General features: G+C 40.6%; 1 protein-coding gene across 1 annotated transcript in view; it reads right to left on the reverse strand.

Moving 5' to 3' along the window:
- Window positions 1–20,281, reverse strand: part of LGR5 (leucine rich repeat containing G protein-coupled receptor 5) — a 91,860-nt gene extending 71,579 nt beyond the window's left edge. Inside the window, exon 1 of the mRNA XM_086471744.1 lies at window positions 20,070–20,281. Coding sequence (XP_086327870.1) covers window positions 20,070–20,281 — 212 coding nt within the window. The remainder of the gene's footprint in view (window positions 1–20,069) is intronic.
- Window positions 20,282–21,046: the final 765 nt, after the last annotated feature.

Raw genomic sequence — 21,046 nt, forward strand, 5'->3', positions numbered from 1 at the left:
GATGTGATCCTTAACCTTCATTTAGTCCAGCCTAAGGTTACGTGATTCTTCTCTGCATTACTATTGCATAGCACAAAAGTATGTACAAATGTGAGGCCCCAATGCTTATGGAAGGTCTGTCTGGCCTCCGCAAGGAATATGTGTTTTACGCCCTCAATGCTCCCCCCCAATATACCTTCTAGACCCTTGTAAGTCGAGTTTGTGAAAGTGAGACAGCTAAAAGCTGAACAATGCAGTCCAGTAATTTCTTCTAAGTCATGTGTGATGGACAATTTAGAGATCTGTATGCATTTATGATAATAGGCACGTGACTGACAGAGCACCAGACTGCTGATCAGCAGTAGACAAACATAAAAAACCGACAGGAATACATATTCTTTGAAAGCTTCTTAGTTTAATATTAGTTAAGATGGCTAATAAATATTTCCAAAACAACCTTCACTTTAAAGGCAGGGATTAAAAATGGGGGATTCTGCAGCCTATGGACTTCAGTAGGGTTAACTGAATGAGTCCTGTTTGGGTACAGACGGCAGTTCTGTGTCCTGGCATTTCATCATATAAGGCACTACATATTAAGGGTTTTGTAGTGAAACTTAGTATCTTTCAAGACATCTTGATTTATACTTAAATGGAATGGCCGAAGTCAAGGAGGAGTAACAGCTCCCAGAAAACTTAGCTGAGGCATACTACGCCATAGCACATGTGTCAGGCCAACAGCCACAGTTCGGACCCACAGAACCACACGGTTAGTCCCTAACAGAATGAGGAGATGGGGCTATCCAGTAATTTGGCTTTGGCTATGGCATCTTTGATTTCACTATGTGGCCTTAGAAACCCCCATCTTAATGCCTTATGGTAGCAGCAGATCCAGACTTTAATTAACCACTGAACTATTCTAATGCAACTGTGGAGAAAGGTACCAAAATACCTTGGGAAATCAAACAGCAACCTTAGAGAGCAGCAGACATACTGTTTACATGGCATATGTTTTTTTCCATAAAAGAGAACAGAACCTAAATATAGTAAAACTTATGTGAAATTAATCATCAGAAATGTTTAGCTGCAGAGCATTATAGATCATGGTGTACAACGACATCCCAGCCCAGAAAACCACCTTAATCAGGGCCTCTCTCCTATGGCAGCATCCTATTTTCAGCTAACAATGCCTTCAGATGAGCCGAAAAGGGTACTTTGCTCCCACCATTACAATTTCTGCTCTTCTTTTCTTTACCCTTTTCAAAAACATGAAAGCATTGGATTGCTAATTACTTTTATCCAGCCTATAGGAAAATTAGTTTATCTTCCTGATCAAAGCAAATTAGGCAGATCATGGCTGATTAGAATGCAACAGTAAAATCTCCATACTTTCTATTCCACCCCCTTTTCTCTCAGAAATGGGGCCTGTGTCAAATATGTAGGTATTTCCCACGGCCAGTCTGGACTCTGTTTCCAACGGGCTCTGGGGCTGGGACAATGGTTCTTACACAGACACTAAAGTTCTTTAGTTCAGTCATTGTGCAAGGAAAGAACTGGTAACCCCTTAGCTAGCATTTGATGAAACATCTAGATTTACATATTTCCCTAATTGCATTTTTTGAACGTGAGTGAGGTTTATCCGACCAGAGTTAAATGCCTCCTTTATTCTGCTACCCAAAATACAAACCTATACTCTCCAGGCAGAGTTGCATTTGGTTCTGATCCCAGCATTAAAATTTTAGTTTCCACTATAGTGGGACGAAGCAACGAAGTCTACCTTTACTTCTCAAAGCACAATCTAAAGAATGGCTTGGCTAGTTGCTTCCAAGGTGGCTGCTGCACTACATTGCAAAGCTGAATACCATTACTCCTTCCAAGGAACTGCTTCAAGCAGCATTTTCTATTGCTCTAGTATTTTACTATTCACTTTTTACTCTTCATAACTCATTTCCCTTCAATTTCTGTTCTATGGCTTTAATAGATGAAAGCCAAGCTATACTGCTACTTTATTTATAACCAATTACTATAAATTAACAGTAAATCTCACATTTAGCTCCATTTAAACATCACTATGCAGCTGCCCATTTGAAAATAAAATGGTTGCCTTCTTTCACTTCAGTGGGCACAATACAAAACATCCATTGAGCTTTTCCTTTATTGCAGCTGCCAATGCCCAGCCGACTTTTAACAAACCAACCAAGCGGAATAACAATGCAGCTGCAACATTTTATGGTATTTCTGTTAGTTCTCTTTTGAGACTGAAGGTGTTAATTAGGAATCAAAGAATACAACCCTGCCAGCTTTCTTTCACAAACTATACACTGGCCACTGCAGTTTTCAGAAGAAAAATAAATCTAATAAAGGGACAAAAATGTTGTTTGTCACACCAGTAACGTGTATTTAAGACCCTTTGATCATGAGCTTTTTATGTAGTCTTGTCAGACAGGCTGAAAATATTTTTTCCTCTCTTTTCTCCTTTCTTTAGGCTTTTCTGAATACTGATTCTAGGGTTGTCTGGAAAGGTGAAAAACCCAATAGTATGTGGAATGCTTTACAGGTTAAAATGACTTTGCCGAGCAAACGAGTTTTAAATTAAATGAAATTATAATTGTTCACTTCTCTGATTCAAGTGTAAGTTGTTTTGAAATACAGATGATCTGTTCCTGTTATGGAGTTTACCAATTCTGTGTATCATTTATTATTTCAAGCATTGAAATATACGCAGGTGTTTTAATACTAATAAATCAATTGTTCTGTGGACTGTAATTTTAAACCACAAAAATGACGGTTCATGGGATATTGTAAAATATCCACTACATATATATTTTCACATGTGTACCATACAAAATATATTAGATATTTTATTTACACTTATTAACCATAATCGTATTACAGTATCATATATTCAAGGGTAGCAGCGTGAAGTCATTACCTTTAATCTTTAGTCAAAGTTAAAACCTTAAAATAGGTTTATGAAGTTAGCACAACTGAGAATTAGTCAAGCTTGCTAGCTTACCCAGCAAGAGCTTTCACTGTTAAATGCACAAATCATGCCAAAATCCATTAATCCTGCCAGGGAATGGCAGAAAGAAGCTCTGGTTGTTGATTTAATGACAATGAATTGAACAGGCTCTTAAGAGTACCTGCAGAGTTTTCTAAACTATAAAACAAATAAAGTAAATTTTAAGTATATATAACAGGTTTCTTTACCTTAAACACTATGTAGGAGAAGCAAGGTTTTAAAATACAATTCTACTTATCTTGTTATATGTTTAATACAATTCCTTATAATGTTATATATCTATAGGATGTGATTATAAACCATATTTGGGGCATTTGTTATTTGATAATCAAGAAATGCAGAACTGTCTTGAAAATGTTAAAATACAAAGCTTAGTAATAAAAAAATGTCCTAATCAACTCGTCATGTTGTGTGTCTCATGTAAAGTGCAGTCTCTGGCTACTGTAGCAGACACACAATGAGATGATTCATAGTTCTAAAGGTACATTTTCTTTAGTGCCCCAAGTGTACTATTTCCTACATCCCTGGATTTTAGAAAAGTGAAACATAAAATTGGAGATGGTTTAAGCTTTTTAGAAACACAAACATGTCCACTTTTTGTTCTGCTTTTTTTCTTTTTGTAAAGTGATACATGAGATGATAACCTATGAAACATGACTGCTGTATTTTTATGTTTTACTTGCTGAGCATTGTTTGGGGATGCAGAATTTGGCTTGATTTTCAAAGCAAGCAATGGCAGCTGGGAGGCAGAAGAGAATATTCCCTTCCTGCATATGGAATAAGGTAAAACCAGCAAATATACTTGAAATTGGCTGCTGCAATCACTTCTGACCATGCTTTTTTTTTTTTTGTTATTGCATCATAATAATGCCACAGTATCTAAAGAATCTCTTGTAGAAAGATGTCAAGTATATACACACAAGACACACTACTCTCCATAGGGTTAATAATAATTATTAGTCTTGTTGCTAATAATTGGTTGAAGTTCTGCTCTGGATGATATATTTCATAACTATTTCAGAGTGAGGTGGCATTTTCAACTGTAAGCTCATATCTAATGAGTCTTTTTTCACTCTCTCAAACATGGACTGGTGTGGTCTATAGGCTAAGGATATCTATATCTTGGGTGAAGTTTGCCGTTAAGCAGACAAAATGTTTTATCTGCGGGTACTTCAATATGGAGTGGAGGGGATATTTTTTTCCAATTTTGGAAAAGTTTTTTACCTGGTCATTATTTTGAAATTATTCGGCGTATAAACTTTGTATCTATCTGACCCACAAATTCAAGATCTACTCTGTGCGACTGTTTTTATAGAGCTATATCTGGGTGAAAAATTTTCTTTCTGTAGACTACTAAATTGAACCACTGTAAATGAACTTAAAGGTCTCTGAGAATGTTTACCTGCTCAGTTTTGCTGAATTCTAGACTCATGTGGAACAGCCTGAAGAATTTATATTGTGCCTATTATAAGCACCTCCAGTGGAATTTTTACAAAATACTGTTTATCAACTATACCAAATTAATCAAGGCAAAAGACTTTTGCTAATGAGCACATGACTACAACTAAATTAAAGATAAGAAAATCCCGTCCCTATGGTTTTCTGCATGTTCACTTTTGCATTGCAAATTGTAAGGGTACAAGGGTACTCGAAAAGTTTTCCACCCCCCTCCAGTTGCTCACTGAACCCTCGATCAGTTGTCCCTGTCTCTTCAGCTGCACTGGTTCCGCTCTTTCTGTGGCTACATTCTAAAACAGACCAGTGAAATGAGATAGATATTTTTCAAGGACCAGAAATGTGTTTCTTTTTAAACCGGATTATTTCCCAGATCTGCTTAGGAGCACAGCCCAACAAACAGCTGAGTCAGCACTGACGAACGAGACAAAACCTGGAGCAGGAGGGTGGGAACAACTGACTTCGAGGAGGGGAAAGCCAACATGAACATCTTAAACCATTTCTGTTGCAGAGGGACTCTTAATATGGAAGCACATTTTTTCTGAGTTTCCTATTCCAACTCCAATCTTCCAGAAAATTCTGAGCATTATCTTCTTCCAATTCTGTGAATTCAAGAACCTTAACTAGCAAAGACAAGCAGCTCCTACTCAAGGAATTCCTCTGTAGAAAGCAAGTTCTTTTCCCAGTGCCCTGTCCTGCTAAGTGAAATCAGCAATCGTGCTTGAGCTGGGACTGCCAGGAGTCAGCACATTTGCTGGCACCTTGGAAGTTGACTTTTGGTGGTTTGTTTTTTCTCAGAGATCTAGCAAGTCCTAAATCTGTTGCCTTTCACAGCTTGGAGAAAAAAATCCATTTTGGTTTCTTATACTTTTGTATGAGGAGTTTCTGTGCTGATGAGACCAGAAGAGAAAGTGTGCAGATAAAACTTAGCAGACAATGAAGCATATAAATCAAGCCTTTCCTGCCCTCTTTCTCATCTTTTTCACTAAACCACCAATGTTACAAGATTTCATGACTTACTCTCAAAAGTACAACCTTTGGACCGAACCCAACATGCCCACTACATCCTCATTCTGTTGTCCTTTCCTTTACAACAGTAATTATAGCAAAGAACAAAATTGGCTCTCAAAGTTGGCTTCTGCAATAGCACTGATTTTTGATTACTCTGTATTTTTGTATTTTGGTAAGGAAGAACTGGGGGAAAAAAAAAGAAATTTTGTATTCACTGGATATTCGTTATTTATTCTGAGAACTTTTAAAAAACTTATCATAAGAGCATACAAAAGAAAAAAAGATTAAGACTGTTTTGTTTAGAGAGAAGATGAATACATATATCTCCTCTTCAAAATAAGAAACAATCCTCTTCATAATAAAGAGATTCCTGAAATAATAAAGCTATCAATATTGAATACTTTAAAAAACACTTTATTTGTATCTGTAAAAACTGTTGTCTTGAGCCAACTGAAGTTAGCATCTTGACAGCATTTCAAAAGGGTCAATGTGCTCTCAGGAATAAGAATATCCACATGTATTAAAATATCATGGAACACAGGGATTTGATTTCACTTGTAAGGTAGCAGTTAAGTATCTCCCAAAGCAGCTAGGCATGATTGCTGTTAGAATAAGATAAACATTTTACCACCTTGGTCTGGTCCATTTCACAATCTCTTGTTTTGCCCTTCAGAATACAGGTTGTCTAATAATTCAACTCTGATTTTCCCCATTTTAATTGCTTTATAATTTGAAGACTCTTCAATAATTTGATTCTATTTTATCAGAGCTTACACAGGTCACTGTGATAACAAGCCCGCTCAATTTTCAGATTTATTTGACAACAACTACTTCCACAAAGAGGACGGACCTAGGAACACAACAAAAATCTAGTCAGTGATCTGAGGATCAAATTTAGACAGCTGCCTTATTCTCTACTTGCAGTCATACTCTTGCTGTTAATCAATGTAGTTGCATAGGTTTGCAGATTTCCAAAGTGACTGCCAGGCACATTTAAATGGTATAGCATATAAAAATGAATACAAATATTCTAAGGCCCAAATACTTGCTGGAACCTCCTTCCCAGCCTGCATACAGACAGACATAGTATCTGTATGTATTCTACCAACTGCAACTTAGAGAGGAAATAATCTTCATCTTAACTGTTAATGTTTTAAAAAGTGAGAGATGTAGTTCAGACTCAATAACTTGAAAAAAATCTGATGAAAAACCTCTTCCTAGATCTCAAATTAAAAGCTGAGAAGCTTGAAAAAGCTTTCTTTTCTGGTGTAAGATGTCTCTTTCCTACTTTAATAGCTTAAAGATGGTAAGGATGGATGCTTTGAAAGCTGTATAGGTACTTAAGAGATGCATGCAGCAAACACGTACTTATAGGAAGGGACCAGGCATTGAGTAGATTATATGGAGGCAATAGTCCCCACAGCTGACTGCCTGATGTCACACCAGTCACACCATGATCTGTCTTTCCTTACAAACATGAAACAGCTACATCTGCAGCTGTATCCAAAAGTATGTAGCTGCCAAACTCCCCTGAATACAGGATACCTGGGTATCCAAGGAAAAATTTAATGTATAACAGAACTTCAAAAGTATTTCTACTTTGACAGAATGAAAGATTCAGACACTGAAAAAAAACACCCACTGATTTCTATATCTTAACGTATTTTACACTTCAGGGGTCAGATTTACTGAGTGTATGGAGGTTCTGCACTATATAGAAGCACTGGAGCTGAAATCACTAGGCTGAAGATGCACAATTTGCATTAGCCTGCATTTGTTTATGTCTCCAGAAAATAAAATACATATAATAAATCAAATCATTTTACCAGAGACCTTTACCTAGAACTACCAAAGCCTGCAGTTACATTGTCAGGTCTTCTACGTGTGAAAGTTTAAGAACATAGATACAAGTTTTCTAAGATCCAAGACAAGCCAATGATTTCAACTACTGAACTAAATTGATAGTTCTGACAGATCTTAGTAATTTTTAACAGGCCTGGGGAACAGTGCTTCACTGATCCAGCTGTGGATCAGTCTCAGTGGCGCTCACTTGCCTCTGAGTAGCCCTCTGAGGGCAAGGCAATGGTATACGGCAAACCTCCTCAGAAGCCAGAGAAAGAAGTTTTACATTCTCTGCTTGACAGGTCTGACTAGTGGAACAGTTCCCAGGGATCTGTGAGCTGACTGCTTCTCTAAGAAGCAGCCTTAGACCTTTTCTACTTTCTTTGCAAGCTGTATTGCTGTCCTAAGTAACCTACAAAGCAAAATACTTTAACATGGCAAAAGGTGCTGCTAGCCACCCCTGCCAGGCCTGGATTTTAGAAGCAGGATAAACTCTACTCCCATATCCCTTACTGAATTCTTCTTAATCAGTGTCTTTCAAAGTCAACTGCACCACGTGCTTTATGAAATTCTGAAAGTAGCATGAGGTGCAGAGCTGGTATTAAAAACAACCTTTTATTCATTTTAGTATCACTCAGCCTTACGTGTGTATTTACACGGTGACATCTCAAACTGGTTTCTCTACAGTGAGAAGTTCAGGTGTTATTTATTTATTTAGAGAAAATTGCAGGTCTACTTCATGTCATATGTTTGAAGACATTATTCCACGGTCTAACATGTACTTTCATTTGTCTAGTTTGAAATTTTATCTATCAATATTGTGTCTTATATTAATACTCAATATATTATGTCAATGCAACCTGTTCTCCAAGTGCTTTACAACAGTTTTTAAATTAGTTTATGATCTCATGCCAGCAGTAAACTTAACCATCATCTTGCCTGTCAGAACATTTAATTATGTATTTTTACTAAACCTGGCAGTTAGAGACAACCCTCTCAAGATTATTGTGAATATGAAAGAAAAAAATATTCATAGGAACAAAACCTCTTGATTTTACATGAGCTGCATTATCTATCCTGATGGGTGATGACATAAAAGAAAAGACAGATATCTGAATGTTGTTGGGGTTTCTTTCTCCACACTTTAAGCCCTGTGCGCAGTTTGTTCTTTCTACTTGCCCTGACACATGACAAAATATTCAAAACCTGTCTTTTAACTAGAAGTGAAGAACATAGATATATTACATCATTAAAATACTTACTCAAGAATTATGTGCTCTGAAGCAGCACCGTAGAACCATCTTAGTATGTGACTTCAAACCACTTTCTTATACTGTAACTACTGAGAAATTCCACTTCATATTTCACCTTCATCAATAATGGTGCCATAGTGCATAAAGAAAAAATTCAAGCTCCCTTTGTTCTGGGTCATCCTTCCCACCTGCTGCAGCCCTGGGCTGTTTCTTTCAGGCTAGCTTACATCGTCTTGAACCACGCATTCCCACAGTGCACCCAAGGCCACTGCAGCAGCAACAGGCCTGCTCTAATTGCACCCAAGTGGACTGACTCAGGCGTCTGTCTGTCACACTCTTTGAAGACCTCGGTCTGCCTAGTAAGACAGAAGCTGCCCCATGAGGTAAAGAGCATACAAATAGACTTTGCTTTGTCAACTCTTTAGACCCATCTTCTAAAGAGTCACATTGGCTAGTACTGGTCCAAGACATTTCATTGTGAACGGTCTTGATAGCAGAGAGGAACACTCGGATTAATGTCTAAACCTGCTAACAAATGTTAAGATTATCAAATGCCGGAATTGTTTCTGATAAACAATACCATTTTACAGACAGAGAACAAACAGAAGGCTAATTTCATGGCTATTACAGCCAGACGTATTTCATTGATCTTTAATGCTAGTAGTGATACTACTAACTGAAAGAATATAGACATAATGCTTTGCTGCTGAAGTCTATTTTTTTATTCCTCCATGTCTTTCTGTTATTATCCTCCTGTGGCTAGGACATCCATCCATTTACCGCATTCATATTGTTACATGATGATACACAGAGTGCTTATTTTCATTTGGTCTAATCTTGATCAGTACATAGTTATTTAACAACCACCTTAACGCTGCCTTATAAAAGCTGTGACACTTTAATGGAAGCTCTCCATGCTGAGATAATCAAAACCACTAATGAAGGTCATTTACAATTAATTACTATCATTGTGTACTTAGGTAATTATTCATTCACCAAATATGAAAAACAAATCTGTTTGTGTACTCAGCATATAGTGATATCTGGATAAAGAGTAATTTCCCTTGGATTAGACTCCCCATGACCCAACAGAACCCTCTACAATAAAACTACCTGTGACATACCAGGAACTCAATCCATATCATTAAAAGGAGTTTCAGTTCTAGCTTCAGTGGGAACCAAATTGGCTCATAATTAGTTTTCACAAGCTGTTATCAAGAAATTAAACTAGCAGCATGTTGAGAGCACACAGCATTTCTCTATATACTTCCAACACAGAGACAGAACACTGTAAATAATACCAGCCAGTGAATCTCGTTATTACAAGTTCCTTGTGAAATCTGATGCTCGTACAGCACTGCTCTGATCAGACAGGCAGGAGCATGGAGCTACACGACTGCAAGATGCTGTATCCATGATTGATGATAAATATAGAAAACAGATCACATATGGCTTCAGGTTTACAGGAATCTTCACAGATTGACCGGAGACAGCCACTGAAGGCAAAACAGCTGAGGCACCAATATGCACAGAAATGTGATTGCGATAACTCTATTTGGTGTGACGGTTCTTTCTGTCTACGCTATATGGAATCTATGTATCACAGTGCTGTGTAAGTACTCTCCAAAAAAATTTGTCTCTGTTTTCACTGAATGCTATCAACAATGAAAACAAAAAGACTGAAAACTGAAAGAAAATCTCTCCTTCCTCAACTGCTGGAAAGTCTGTTCTGTTGACCACAACTCCCTGATACAACACAAAACAACACTCCTGCCAGAGTCAACATCCTAACACAAACAAGGGAATAATGATCACTTGGCCGTATACTTAAAATCTTTTCTTCTAAAAAAAATTTTGACTTTTATTTATTTCAGAAAGACAGACACCATGCACAGTAATGACAGAAGCTTTTCTGTGAAGCATTAGCACATTAAAACTGAAGTGACTGCTTCATTTTAATTATATTAATGAATGTATTTCCAAAATCTTAAAATTTTTAAAATTAAAATTATTTTAGCAGTACCAATTCCACATAGTTAAGTTAGTTTCATTAGTACAAGCAGAGCAAAAACTACCTGAAGTCTTTTTTGGCATAAGTCTATTAAATTACACACACGGAATGACATGCAGAGATGAATCTGGCACTGGGTCTTTTTTCTCCGTTCCCTATAATGATTTATTTTAAATATCCCATCCAAATAATCTAATAAATACTTCCGCTACAATTTTCTTCCACATGTATCTGTTTCTACACAATGGTTTTTTCGATTCTAGATGACAGTTTTTCACTTTATCAGTACTCAATAAGCATTTGTTTTATTCTGAAAACATGTACTTCAAGATTTCAAGAATGTCTTCAGCTACGTTCCATACTGTCTCTGGCCTTCAAGCAGATAGGATGTTCCAAGATGTTTGTCCTGCCCTTCCTGTTCACATCTTCTGCCTTGGCCAGAAAGAAGTAAAGCTCTGGCACTCAGCAGTTCACACTGCTGTACACAGGTACAGGCAACAGGCAAGAGGCAACGTGAAGCCTCCATATGCTGAAGCTGAGGAACTTACAGCCTTCCCAGATGCTATTCTCAGATCGTGAGCTTTCACATCGTCCCTTTTCAGTGCTAGGCCTAAATAACACCAAGGGAACTCCTTATTCTGCTACCAAGTACTCTTTGACAGTGCCCCACACTCAATTTTTAAAAACACCCAGCAGCAATACTGCAAGCTCTTACTCTTCACCCCACCACAACTATATACTTCGGTGTTATGTCCACTAGAGCCAGTCATAAACGTTTCTGATAAGTATGCCAAGGTAACTGCACCCTACAAAGTCTTATTGCAGATGCATGTCACAAATGTGAACTGTGATTTGCATTACTGCCACTTCTCCTGAGGGTTTAAAATTGTTTGAGCTGCCTGATGACAGCCACATTTCACTACTCTATAGTGCCGATACAGACAGACTACCAAGCTACCTGCTGTCTCTTTCTTCACAATGCGCTCCTTGCTTCTCTGTTAATCTTCCTGCAATTGTGTGTGCCTGTTGCAGGTTAAAGTCAATATAGTGAGGCTTCATGCAGGGACACTGTAGGACTGGAATATATTCCCTGAGACCCTTGTCAGTTCGCAGGGTTGAACCTGCACTTCTTTTGGCCCTCTTCCAAATCCTTGTCTTTGCACAACTTCAGCACAAGTGCAGGCAATACTTCCATACTGCACCAAGCACAAGGATCCTCTATTTTCTTGTCAGCAGGTCAAATATTGCTTTCAGACTCCCGCACAGACTTCACTTGTTCCAATAAGGATCTTAAATATCAGATTTCATCCCACATAGACAGCCAGAAGCAAAACTGAAAGGCAGACATACATCCTTATGAAGAGAAGAAAATCCTTTGGGATTTCACCTTATTTTACCATGTCGTACTCATAATTAGTACCTTATTAAGTGTTTTTAAACTACAGATCTCCAGCATTTATCAGCCACTGCTAAATTAGTCAAACTCAGATGTAGGTAGTTGTCCCAGCCATCACATACACAGAGTAAGACTACAGAAAAGTTGCACGATTTGCTTAAATTTCTAAGCTACTTCATTACTATATCCAGGAGCAGAACTCAAAGGTCTTGCTACCTGAATCCCAGCTATCTGATCATACTCCCTAATCCCAGAAGCAGTTCCTGCCCTTTTGCCATGCTTCCAAAACAGTAATCTCTGTGAACCAGCATTTTAAAGAAACTTTGGGTTTTATGCCTTCATAAGAATGAATCTCATTTCTGGACACTGCGCAACTTGGTCTGCCCCCACCACAAACACAATTGCAACCTCATCATGTATGAGACCAACAGGAGAAAGATTTCATTTCTGAGGCAGCCTCCATGCCAAACTGATCAAGGATAAAAGACCCAAAGGCAAATTACTCATCAAGGTAGTTCAGAACAGGTAACTTTCAGTGATGGGTAAGAGAGAGCTTTGTCTTATCTTACTTGCTTCCTTTGCCAGCTATGACCTACTTCTCCCCTCAGGGTACACAGAGACTCATTTACAAACTCAGTGAATGCCAAATCAGTGCAGTTACACTTCCCTTAATGCTGACATCATCTCACATCTGTTCTCTCATTCACTTAGACTAGCATTTATATTTTCACAGGATCCAGAAGACATGGTATAACTGGCATCATAAGATGCCTACTGCTGCAGAAATGAGAGCTAGGAGAGTTTTATTTCTGTGTAATGCCAGTGTTGTAACTATTCCATCCTCAAGCAAAGCAGACTGAAATGTTTGGTAAAGGAACTAACAGCAACTAATCTGAAGAAAATAGAGAAATAGCAGCACTAATCACCAGCTTTGCTTTTCTACCTCCTACCTCTCTTTCATAAATACCATCATCAAATTATTGCACACTTTTCATGCGAAAATGTGTGTTGCCATCACAAAAAAACCTGTTAAGACTTAAAGGGTTACATTTATACATAATCATTATACAACTTCAGTCCCAAACCAGCAAATACTTCTGCATTACTTAAGTACTTAATGCTTATGTTTGGTAACATTATTAAGCATGGTTACTCTCAATAAAAAAGAAAGCATTTATTCAAGTGTCTGCAAAAGAGGGGAGAGATTTTGTGTGGTGGGAGCTATATGCTTTAGGCTAATAGATACTTTTTTAATTTGCCCAAAGCCTGTCTACACACACATAACTCCACATGCACAACATCATATCTCCTGCACAAAGACTATACTTTTATACTATGATGCAAAATGTTTTAGCAACTTTATCAAAAACATGTCCTTAAAAATACTTAATTGCAATTACATAACTCAACACTGTTGAAAGACAGCCTTTTAAGTGATTTATGATATACATAATGCTTTAGACTGTGTAATGCAGCAGTGTAGCAGAACATCTTAGTGAAACTATTCTACACAAATGAGTTTATATTTGGGGAAGGGGATAATCATTTTAGAATTAATCAAGGCCTTGATCCAACAAACATTTGCATATGTGATTTCAGTGGAACTATTCTTGACACTAAAGTTAAGTATCTGGATAAGTATTTGCCAAATCATACAATTAGGCCCCAACTAAAAGCCTGTTTGTTACCAATTAAATCTGAATTTGGGAGTGGCTGATTATTATAATTATCATTGCTGGACAACACTACACTTCAGAATAGTTATTTTTTGCAGCAGTGTCTAGCCATGAAAACACAACTTGTCCTTTCTGGGATGGACCTTAGTGTTGCAGCCACCATGTCCCAAACCCAAAGCTCATAGCTAAAACTTAGTAAAACATAGCAAAATAATAAAACTGGAAGGTGACAGAGAATGCGTCTTAGCAAAGGCTTCATCAAGCTGGGGACATACTGTACCAGCTCTTGGGGATCCTCACTGCTATCACATTTCCTTCCTGCTTGGAGTTCCAGGTATTGCTAGTGCCCAGTATAATACTACCTGGCTTGTGCTCTCTCAGCTTGAGTGACCAGCTTATGGGGGTCTTTTTCACCTAAATGGCAAAGACACTCCAGGATGGTATTTCTATTTGGGTGCCACCGCTTAAATACCCATTCCAAGGTCTCCAATTCAAAAATTTCAAGCTGTTGTCCATAGGCTTTTAGAAAAAAAAAAAGATGTTTCCGGGGACTAAAACCAGGGGTACCACGAGTTACTGTTGTATATAGCTAAAGCTGTTCATTGTCTTAGCTTTGTGCATTTTTCATTTAAACCTTGATTCCAAGAGAGAGAAGAGGGTAGTGCTCCTTCAGCAAGTAAAAGTAACGTCATTTCAGCCCCTATCCATTTCAGCCCCTACCCCTTTCTTTTATAGTTCTCCGGGCACTAAATTTCTCACATGTGATCACTAAAATTGTACAGAAGTTTCTCAGGTCTTCCTGGCAAAGAGTACAGAGCATGTAGCACAAGGATTTGCCACATGAATTGCTAAATCTCTGAGGAGTAAGCATGCTTTGATCACATCTCATTCTTTTTGAAGATGTTAGGGTATTTTCTTCTAACTGACGTCTAAAGCTGTTTTGGTATGTCAAAAACACCACATCATGTTCTGCCCTCAGTCAGTTTACTTGGAGCCAAAGGAACCGCACCTTATTTACCACAATTTTTACTGGTAAGAGAATCGTATCTGCTGGACAGTTCAAGGAAGGAAGTCAGGGAAAATATCATAAATGGTATTAATCAAGACCATTTAAATAACCAATAGAGAATTAAGAAAGCAGTACATGCAGACAAAATATTATCTTTGCCAACAAACAGAATAAAAGAAAGCAATCTGGACTGCTGCAAAATTGGTAGCAATTTTAAGCATGTGAAAGACAAATGACATTGGAGAAAAGCCTGGGTTAACAAGGGAGCACTTGAGGAAAGTCTAATCTCCACTGGCATGCTGAGTGGGAAGGTCAGCCCGGTGCACGCGTTCTCAGCTGGAGTCAGGCTCCCTCTGCCCGGCCAATTGTCCTATGCACTTCAGATACCAAACCAAATTGAAGGTGCCTTCACCCTGCCAGCTCCTTATATTCCAACAGCTTAAAGACAGCTTCCTTTTCCCTGTCAATTTATGCCGCATTTCCACAGAGCAAATGCTAGCTACAAAGGGGAGAGGTAGTGTGTGAGTGACTTTCCACCCCCGCTTCTGAGCAGCACAAGGCTCTTTAGGAAGCAGTGTAAAGAGTTATTTTTAGCACTGTATTCTCAAGTGGGAAGAGTGACATTCTCTTAAATACATTTTTAATCTAAATTTTTCACAAACTAACTTTGAGTTAACACCTTATGTTTTGAAATGTAAAGGGAATCCCTTGAAAACTGGCAAACGTGAACTTTACACAGTTTGTTACTTCGTCAGTTTTTATGTACCTCTGATTTATCTACACATACATTTTACCTTTGCGTACCTACTATCACCATGAGTAGAGAGGAAATGCTCTGTTTTCTTTTCAAAAGGGGGGTTTAACACTAAATTCTAAATCCAGAACCTGGATTCACCATCATCCTCAACTGGAACAAGACTCAGGTTATTAACTGAAACCACATGGCAATCATTTCATTTATTTCAACTAGAAAGGCACAAAAATGGTTTATAAAGTTTATAGCTACGTAACAAAGTACTTTCCAAGAAAATGCAGACATTTTACTAACCAACTAGCACCTAAATCTTGTCAAGGAATCTCGAAGTTGTGAGACACTTTATAAAGCTTACTTCTTGATAAGAAGATTCCCTTGCTCTTCGACCTCTTTGAAAAACTATGGTCATTCCCAAGATACCTTAGATGAAGACGAGACAAGACTTGAGTTTGCACTGTGAGATCAGAATGACTAAAATAACGCAAATTTACCACAAAGGGTTGGTCTTAATGTTTTTGGGTATTCCTGACACAGAAACAACTATCTTTCTTATTTCAGAAGTGTAGTTAATTTCTGGGAATATACTTTTTAACCTTCAAAAAGTAAATAAATTTTTTCTCCCAAGTTCTTTGTCTTTTTTCTTTTCTTTTCTGTTTAGTAGTCTTAAACACTTTCAGATACCCTACAGAGTTTTGACTGTGCTCTACAGGAATATTTATCATCAAATACAATATTATGGCAATGAACGAAGCAGAAGGCCAACATTTATTTGAAGACTAATGTGTTAGGAACCATATAATATGCACCGATTTCTTCTTCACAGTTTTTACTGCAATACTATCAATGCTATCATAGTTTTGAAAAAAAAATTTTCCTTAATCAATTATGCCCACGAAGAACTTAAAATTATAGGAATCAGATTTTCCCTAATGTTACTATGCATATTTACAATGTACTCAAAATTAAACTATTTTACGGCAAATAACACATATCCCAAAGTAACTCGTTAAGTAAACTATAATGTTAAAGGCAATATACCATATGCTGCAATATTTATACATGTGTGCATGTCTATGTCCGCTTAATAGTCCACTTAAAATATTCCACTAAGTTTATCATTGAGAGGTTTTGATCTCAAAGAACACAGCATCTGAACTGTTACACAGCTCTGGCATTTATCATAAATTTACATCTCTGTAAAGTGCCTATCCAGGCACGTAACAGAGACCCTCAAAATCTTTAAGAGCTGTCTTCTATATTGTCCTCACATGAAATATGAAAACAATTCTTTTTTTATACTCGTCAAACCAAATATTCTTGAAGAGGAGTTGCCAGCTTTTACACTACTTTTAATGAGTAATTATTTAGGAGAAGTAGGGTGAGCCTGTGGTTAAAGAATGGAGTTAGGATAAGGCATTCTGTCTTTAATTACTGGCTTTGTCATAAACTTTACCTCTAACTTTGAGCAAGCCTTTCTTTGCCTCAGTTTTCCACATCACAGTAAATGGTAACAATATTTCACTAAATCACAGGCGCGGTTTAAGAATTAATGAGGGTCCCATGTGCAAAAGACCTGTAGATCCTGGCTGCTTCTTTTCACTGTGTACTGATAGGGAAGTGACATGTTCTTAATTTGAAACAGAGACTCAGTGCTGCCCTTCATCAGCACATGGAATTCTCATTTATGTCAACAGGAATTGCATTAAATACATTGAGTACATTATTTAGCCTAAAAGTAAATGACGAAAAAGGAACGGAAAGAAACTCCTGGATTCTCCTTGCCTGCTCTTAAAAAGTCTAACAGTTCATGACAGCAGACACATAATCATGAACAAAAAGATTTTTGATGGGAGGCAAGAATTGCTGCCTGGGAATGTAAATGAGAACGGAGAAATGCGTAGCAGGTCCATCTGTAGACTACATTTAGCTCTGCTGCAAGAGCACCATCATAAAAAACATGCAAAATTCAGTCACCATAATATATCATGCTCTGTACACATCTGTCCCAACATAAAACAAACCTTAATGGCCTTGGCATTTCAACTCTTCACACAATTTCCACACCAAGAAAACATTTGCCTTTTTTTTTTTTCATGCAAGTGTCCAGATAAGGTAAAAGTTACAGAAATTTAGGAAAAAAACCCAAACCTTTTAAAGCCCAAACTTAACACAGAGTAGTACCATAGACCGTTTTTGGTCAGATCTGTCTACTGTGTAGGAACAGAATCGACTAGCGAAGATGGTTGTTTTTTTTTTTTTTGCTGGAAAGAGAGTTAATGCAAGTCCAGTTTAAATCTCCTGCTTTGATCTGAAGTAAAAATTGTCACAGCGCAAAAAGACATTTCTATTTTTTGGGGGGAAAAAAGCAGGGAAAAAAAGAAATAAATCAAGAACCATCTGGCTGGCCACTACCAAGCTCAGGGAGACAAACATCTCTATAACAAGCAGGCATGTTTTAAAATTTGCCATTGCTTAGCCATCTACAGACAATGAGACCTGACAGTTCTTTACGGAAGGCAGGCAGGAGCTACAACTCTGCATAATTAGGCAATAACTAATCAATCCAAGGGTAACAGCCTGGTAAATTTGGAAAAGGCTAAGTGGAGCTGCCTATGAGTATCAACCAACCTTTTATACTGTTATACTGCACGTCTTTTATACTGTTATACTGCCTGTATGCAGCCGTAGTCACTTAAAAGCCTGCCTGTCCTACAGTAGTGTTTTTTTCTTCAGGGTGTACACTACTGAACAGCACAGAATTCTTTACTGCAGAAAGACATTCGCCTGCTGAAGGACAAGAGGATTTAAAAACAAAAGTGCGGACCAGATCACAATCTTCCTGAGAAGCAGATTACTGGTTGTATCTTTTCAACAACAGAAGACCACAGTAGTGGTATTTTGACATCATCATGCATATTTATGTTCTCTTTTTCTTCATAAAACAGCGAAACAGTGCGTTCTCTAAAGTTTTTCCAGTTTTAGCATTCCTCCAAGCAACCAAGAATTTAGGGCATCTAGTCCTTGACACAGGATATGTACAGCTTAAGGATGCGTTTATACCTTCATTACCTATCTTTCTGCTTATGACCTCCCAAAGCACCAGAAAACACTGCCTTGTGCATACCCAAAATCCTGACCTGCTACTTTTGAAACCAACGGCAGACTTCGTACGTGCCTTATATTACGTATAGCCAAAGTTTTGCTCCACTGTAAGTGGTCATTCAGTAACACTGACTCCTGCCTGTTAACATCAGAAATAGCTTTGACTTTGAAATGTTTATGATAAAATAAACTAAACCTGATCTTACTAAGATACATTTCAGGACAGTATTTACATGCATAATATTTAGAAAAGCCTTTCAGCTGCACATCCTCTTTCTAAACCAATACTATTTTCACTACAGTAAGCTTTCTCCTAATATATACTTAGTACTTAGGTTTCATTGGTTGCGCTTCATTCCTGCCTTGCCTATGTTGTTATGTTTGTACTTCTCTTAGAAAGGCCATTTTAGTCTAGTTTCATCAACCTTCTCAGGTGCAACGTGTGGTTTCTGTCCTTTGAAGTATGGTATTAACAGAGAAGCGAGTTCAGAATTATCACTTCAGTACCCCAGGCACACAATACTGTGAAAGCATCTTTACAGTAACCATAGTAGCAAGCACGTCAACAGCATGTCAAACTACACAGATGGACAAACGCATTCAGACGCAGACATACTACCGTATGCTGGACATGGAGGATAAGCCTTAAATTAACAAGCTACTGGACATGCAACCACAGAAAACTGTATGAACTAGTAAGGAAGGCACTAAAATAACACTTCCAGTGCATCAACAATTTCAACGCACCAACCCAAGAGAGGCTAAACGATGACCCTTCTGCCAAAAAGAAGGAAACAAAGGAAACGTTTCCCCGCAGTTTTGGGTGGGTTTTGTCACTACAAAGTTTCTTCCTTCTCGCCGTCCCTGTGCCCACACGCCGCAACTCAGCGTGCCCGAGCTGCAGAGGAGCTCCCCAGCGCGGCAGCCCGGCCCGGCGGGGGTGCCCCGTAGGGCGGGTACCCCGAGGCAGGGGGAGGGCTCCGGCGGGGCCGGGGGCGCCGGCCCGGGCCCGGGACAGAGGCAGAGGCCCGGGGCAGAGGCACCTGCCCGCCCGGGCAGGGCAGCGGCCCCCGAGCGCTGCGCGCCTGCGGGGCTCTGGCTTTTCCTCCACCCGCGGGGAGATCTGTTAAAGATTAAATCGGCAGCAACCGCAGTTCAAAGCCCTGTCCCGGGAAGCAAAGGTGAAGATAACGTCCCTGCAGATCGAACCGAGTTTCTGCTGTTGCAATCGCTTTTAATTGCTCCCTAAACGGCACATCACACAGCCATCCTCCAGGCGCCGGACCGGGCACCGAGATAGCGAGATACCTACAAACGCTTCACAGCCCGCCCGCTGATTAAAAAGCGATTAGAAACTTATTTGAAGTCGGGCGTTTTCTATACACGCGGCGGCGCGGCAACACACCGACCCCCGCACCCGCACCCCCCCCCCCCCCCCACGCCTCCTGTCACCGCGGGGGGCCGGTCCGGGCCCTCCCGCGGGGCCGCCCCGCCGCTGCCGGCGCGGGGGCGGCCGCCGGTGCCCCCTCCCCGGCCCTCCGGCGCGGGCTGCCCACACTTACAGGTAGGAGGTGAAGACGCTGAGGTTGGCGGGCACGGCCGTGAGCCCCAGGTCGGAGCAGTCGGCGCGGACGAGCATGCCCTCCTGCTCGCAGCGGCACGGCGCCGGGCAGCCCCGCGGGCGCTGCCCGACGCTCCGCGCCCCTCGCCGCGGCCCTGGCAGGCTGACGAGGAGGAGAAGGAGGAGGGCGCGGGCAGCGCGGGATGTAGCCATGGAGCCCCGGGGGTACCTAGAGCTGCGGGGCGGGAGCTCTCATGCCCCGCGGCGCGGCGGGGGCGAAAGGCGGGCGCCCGTCTGGGCTCGGGGAGCTGGTGCGGCCGCCGCCGCCGCGCCGCTGTCTGTGGTAGCATCTCAGCTTACACGCTGCTTTAAAGCCCTGGAGCCGGCACCGCTCGCCCGCTGACGCCGCCCCAGCCTTGCCCGCCGTAGCGCAGCGGGCCCTGCCCGCGCCGCCGTACGAGCGGGCGGGCGGGCGGGGGCGGCCGCGGGCCCGGCGGGCGGCGGGAGGGCGGGGGGGGGGGGTGGGGGGGGTGGGGAGGCGGGGAGGGAGGGAACGCCTCCCGCTCCCGCCTCTCCGCCTGCCCGCCGGGCCCGCGGCCGCCGCGCCTGGGGGCTCGCCTCAGGGCGGTCATCTCCCTTCGGGGCGGTGATCTCCCCTGAGGGCGGTGGTCTCCCCTCAGGGAAGGGGCGTTCGCGGTGGACGTTTCTGGAGGGAGGCGGGTGCGGCGGTGTGGCGCGGCAGAACCTTCTGCACAGCTCCCCACACCCCCAGAATTGTAATTGAGATCGGAGCGTGGGTTGGGGCAGAGGGGGGTGCGGCTGGGGAGGCGGAGGTATGGTCCTGAGGTGGTGGGCTTAGCGAGGGTCTCAGGGGTGGTGGGACGGAGGCTGGGGGCTCCTTTGGGCTGGAAGGGAGGCCCTCGTTACAGTCGGGAAACCTGCTGGTGAGCGAGCGGACCCAACCGCAGCCAAAGCAAT

This window comes from Leptosomus discolor, chromosome 1, assembly GCF_034619465.1.
Source record: "Leptosomus discolor isolate bLepDis1 chromosome 1, bLepDis1.hap2, whole genome shotgun sequence".
Taxonomy (NCBI): domain Eukaryota; kingdom Metazoa; phylum Chordata; class Aves; order Leptosomiformes; family Leptosomidae; genus Leptosomus; species Leptosomus discolor.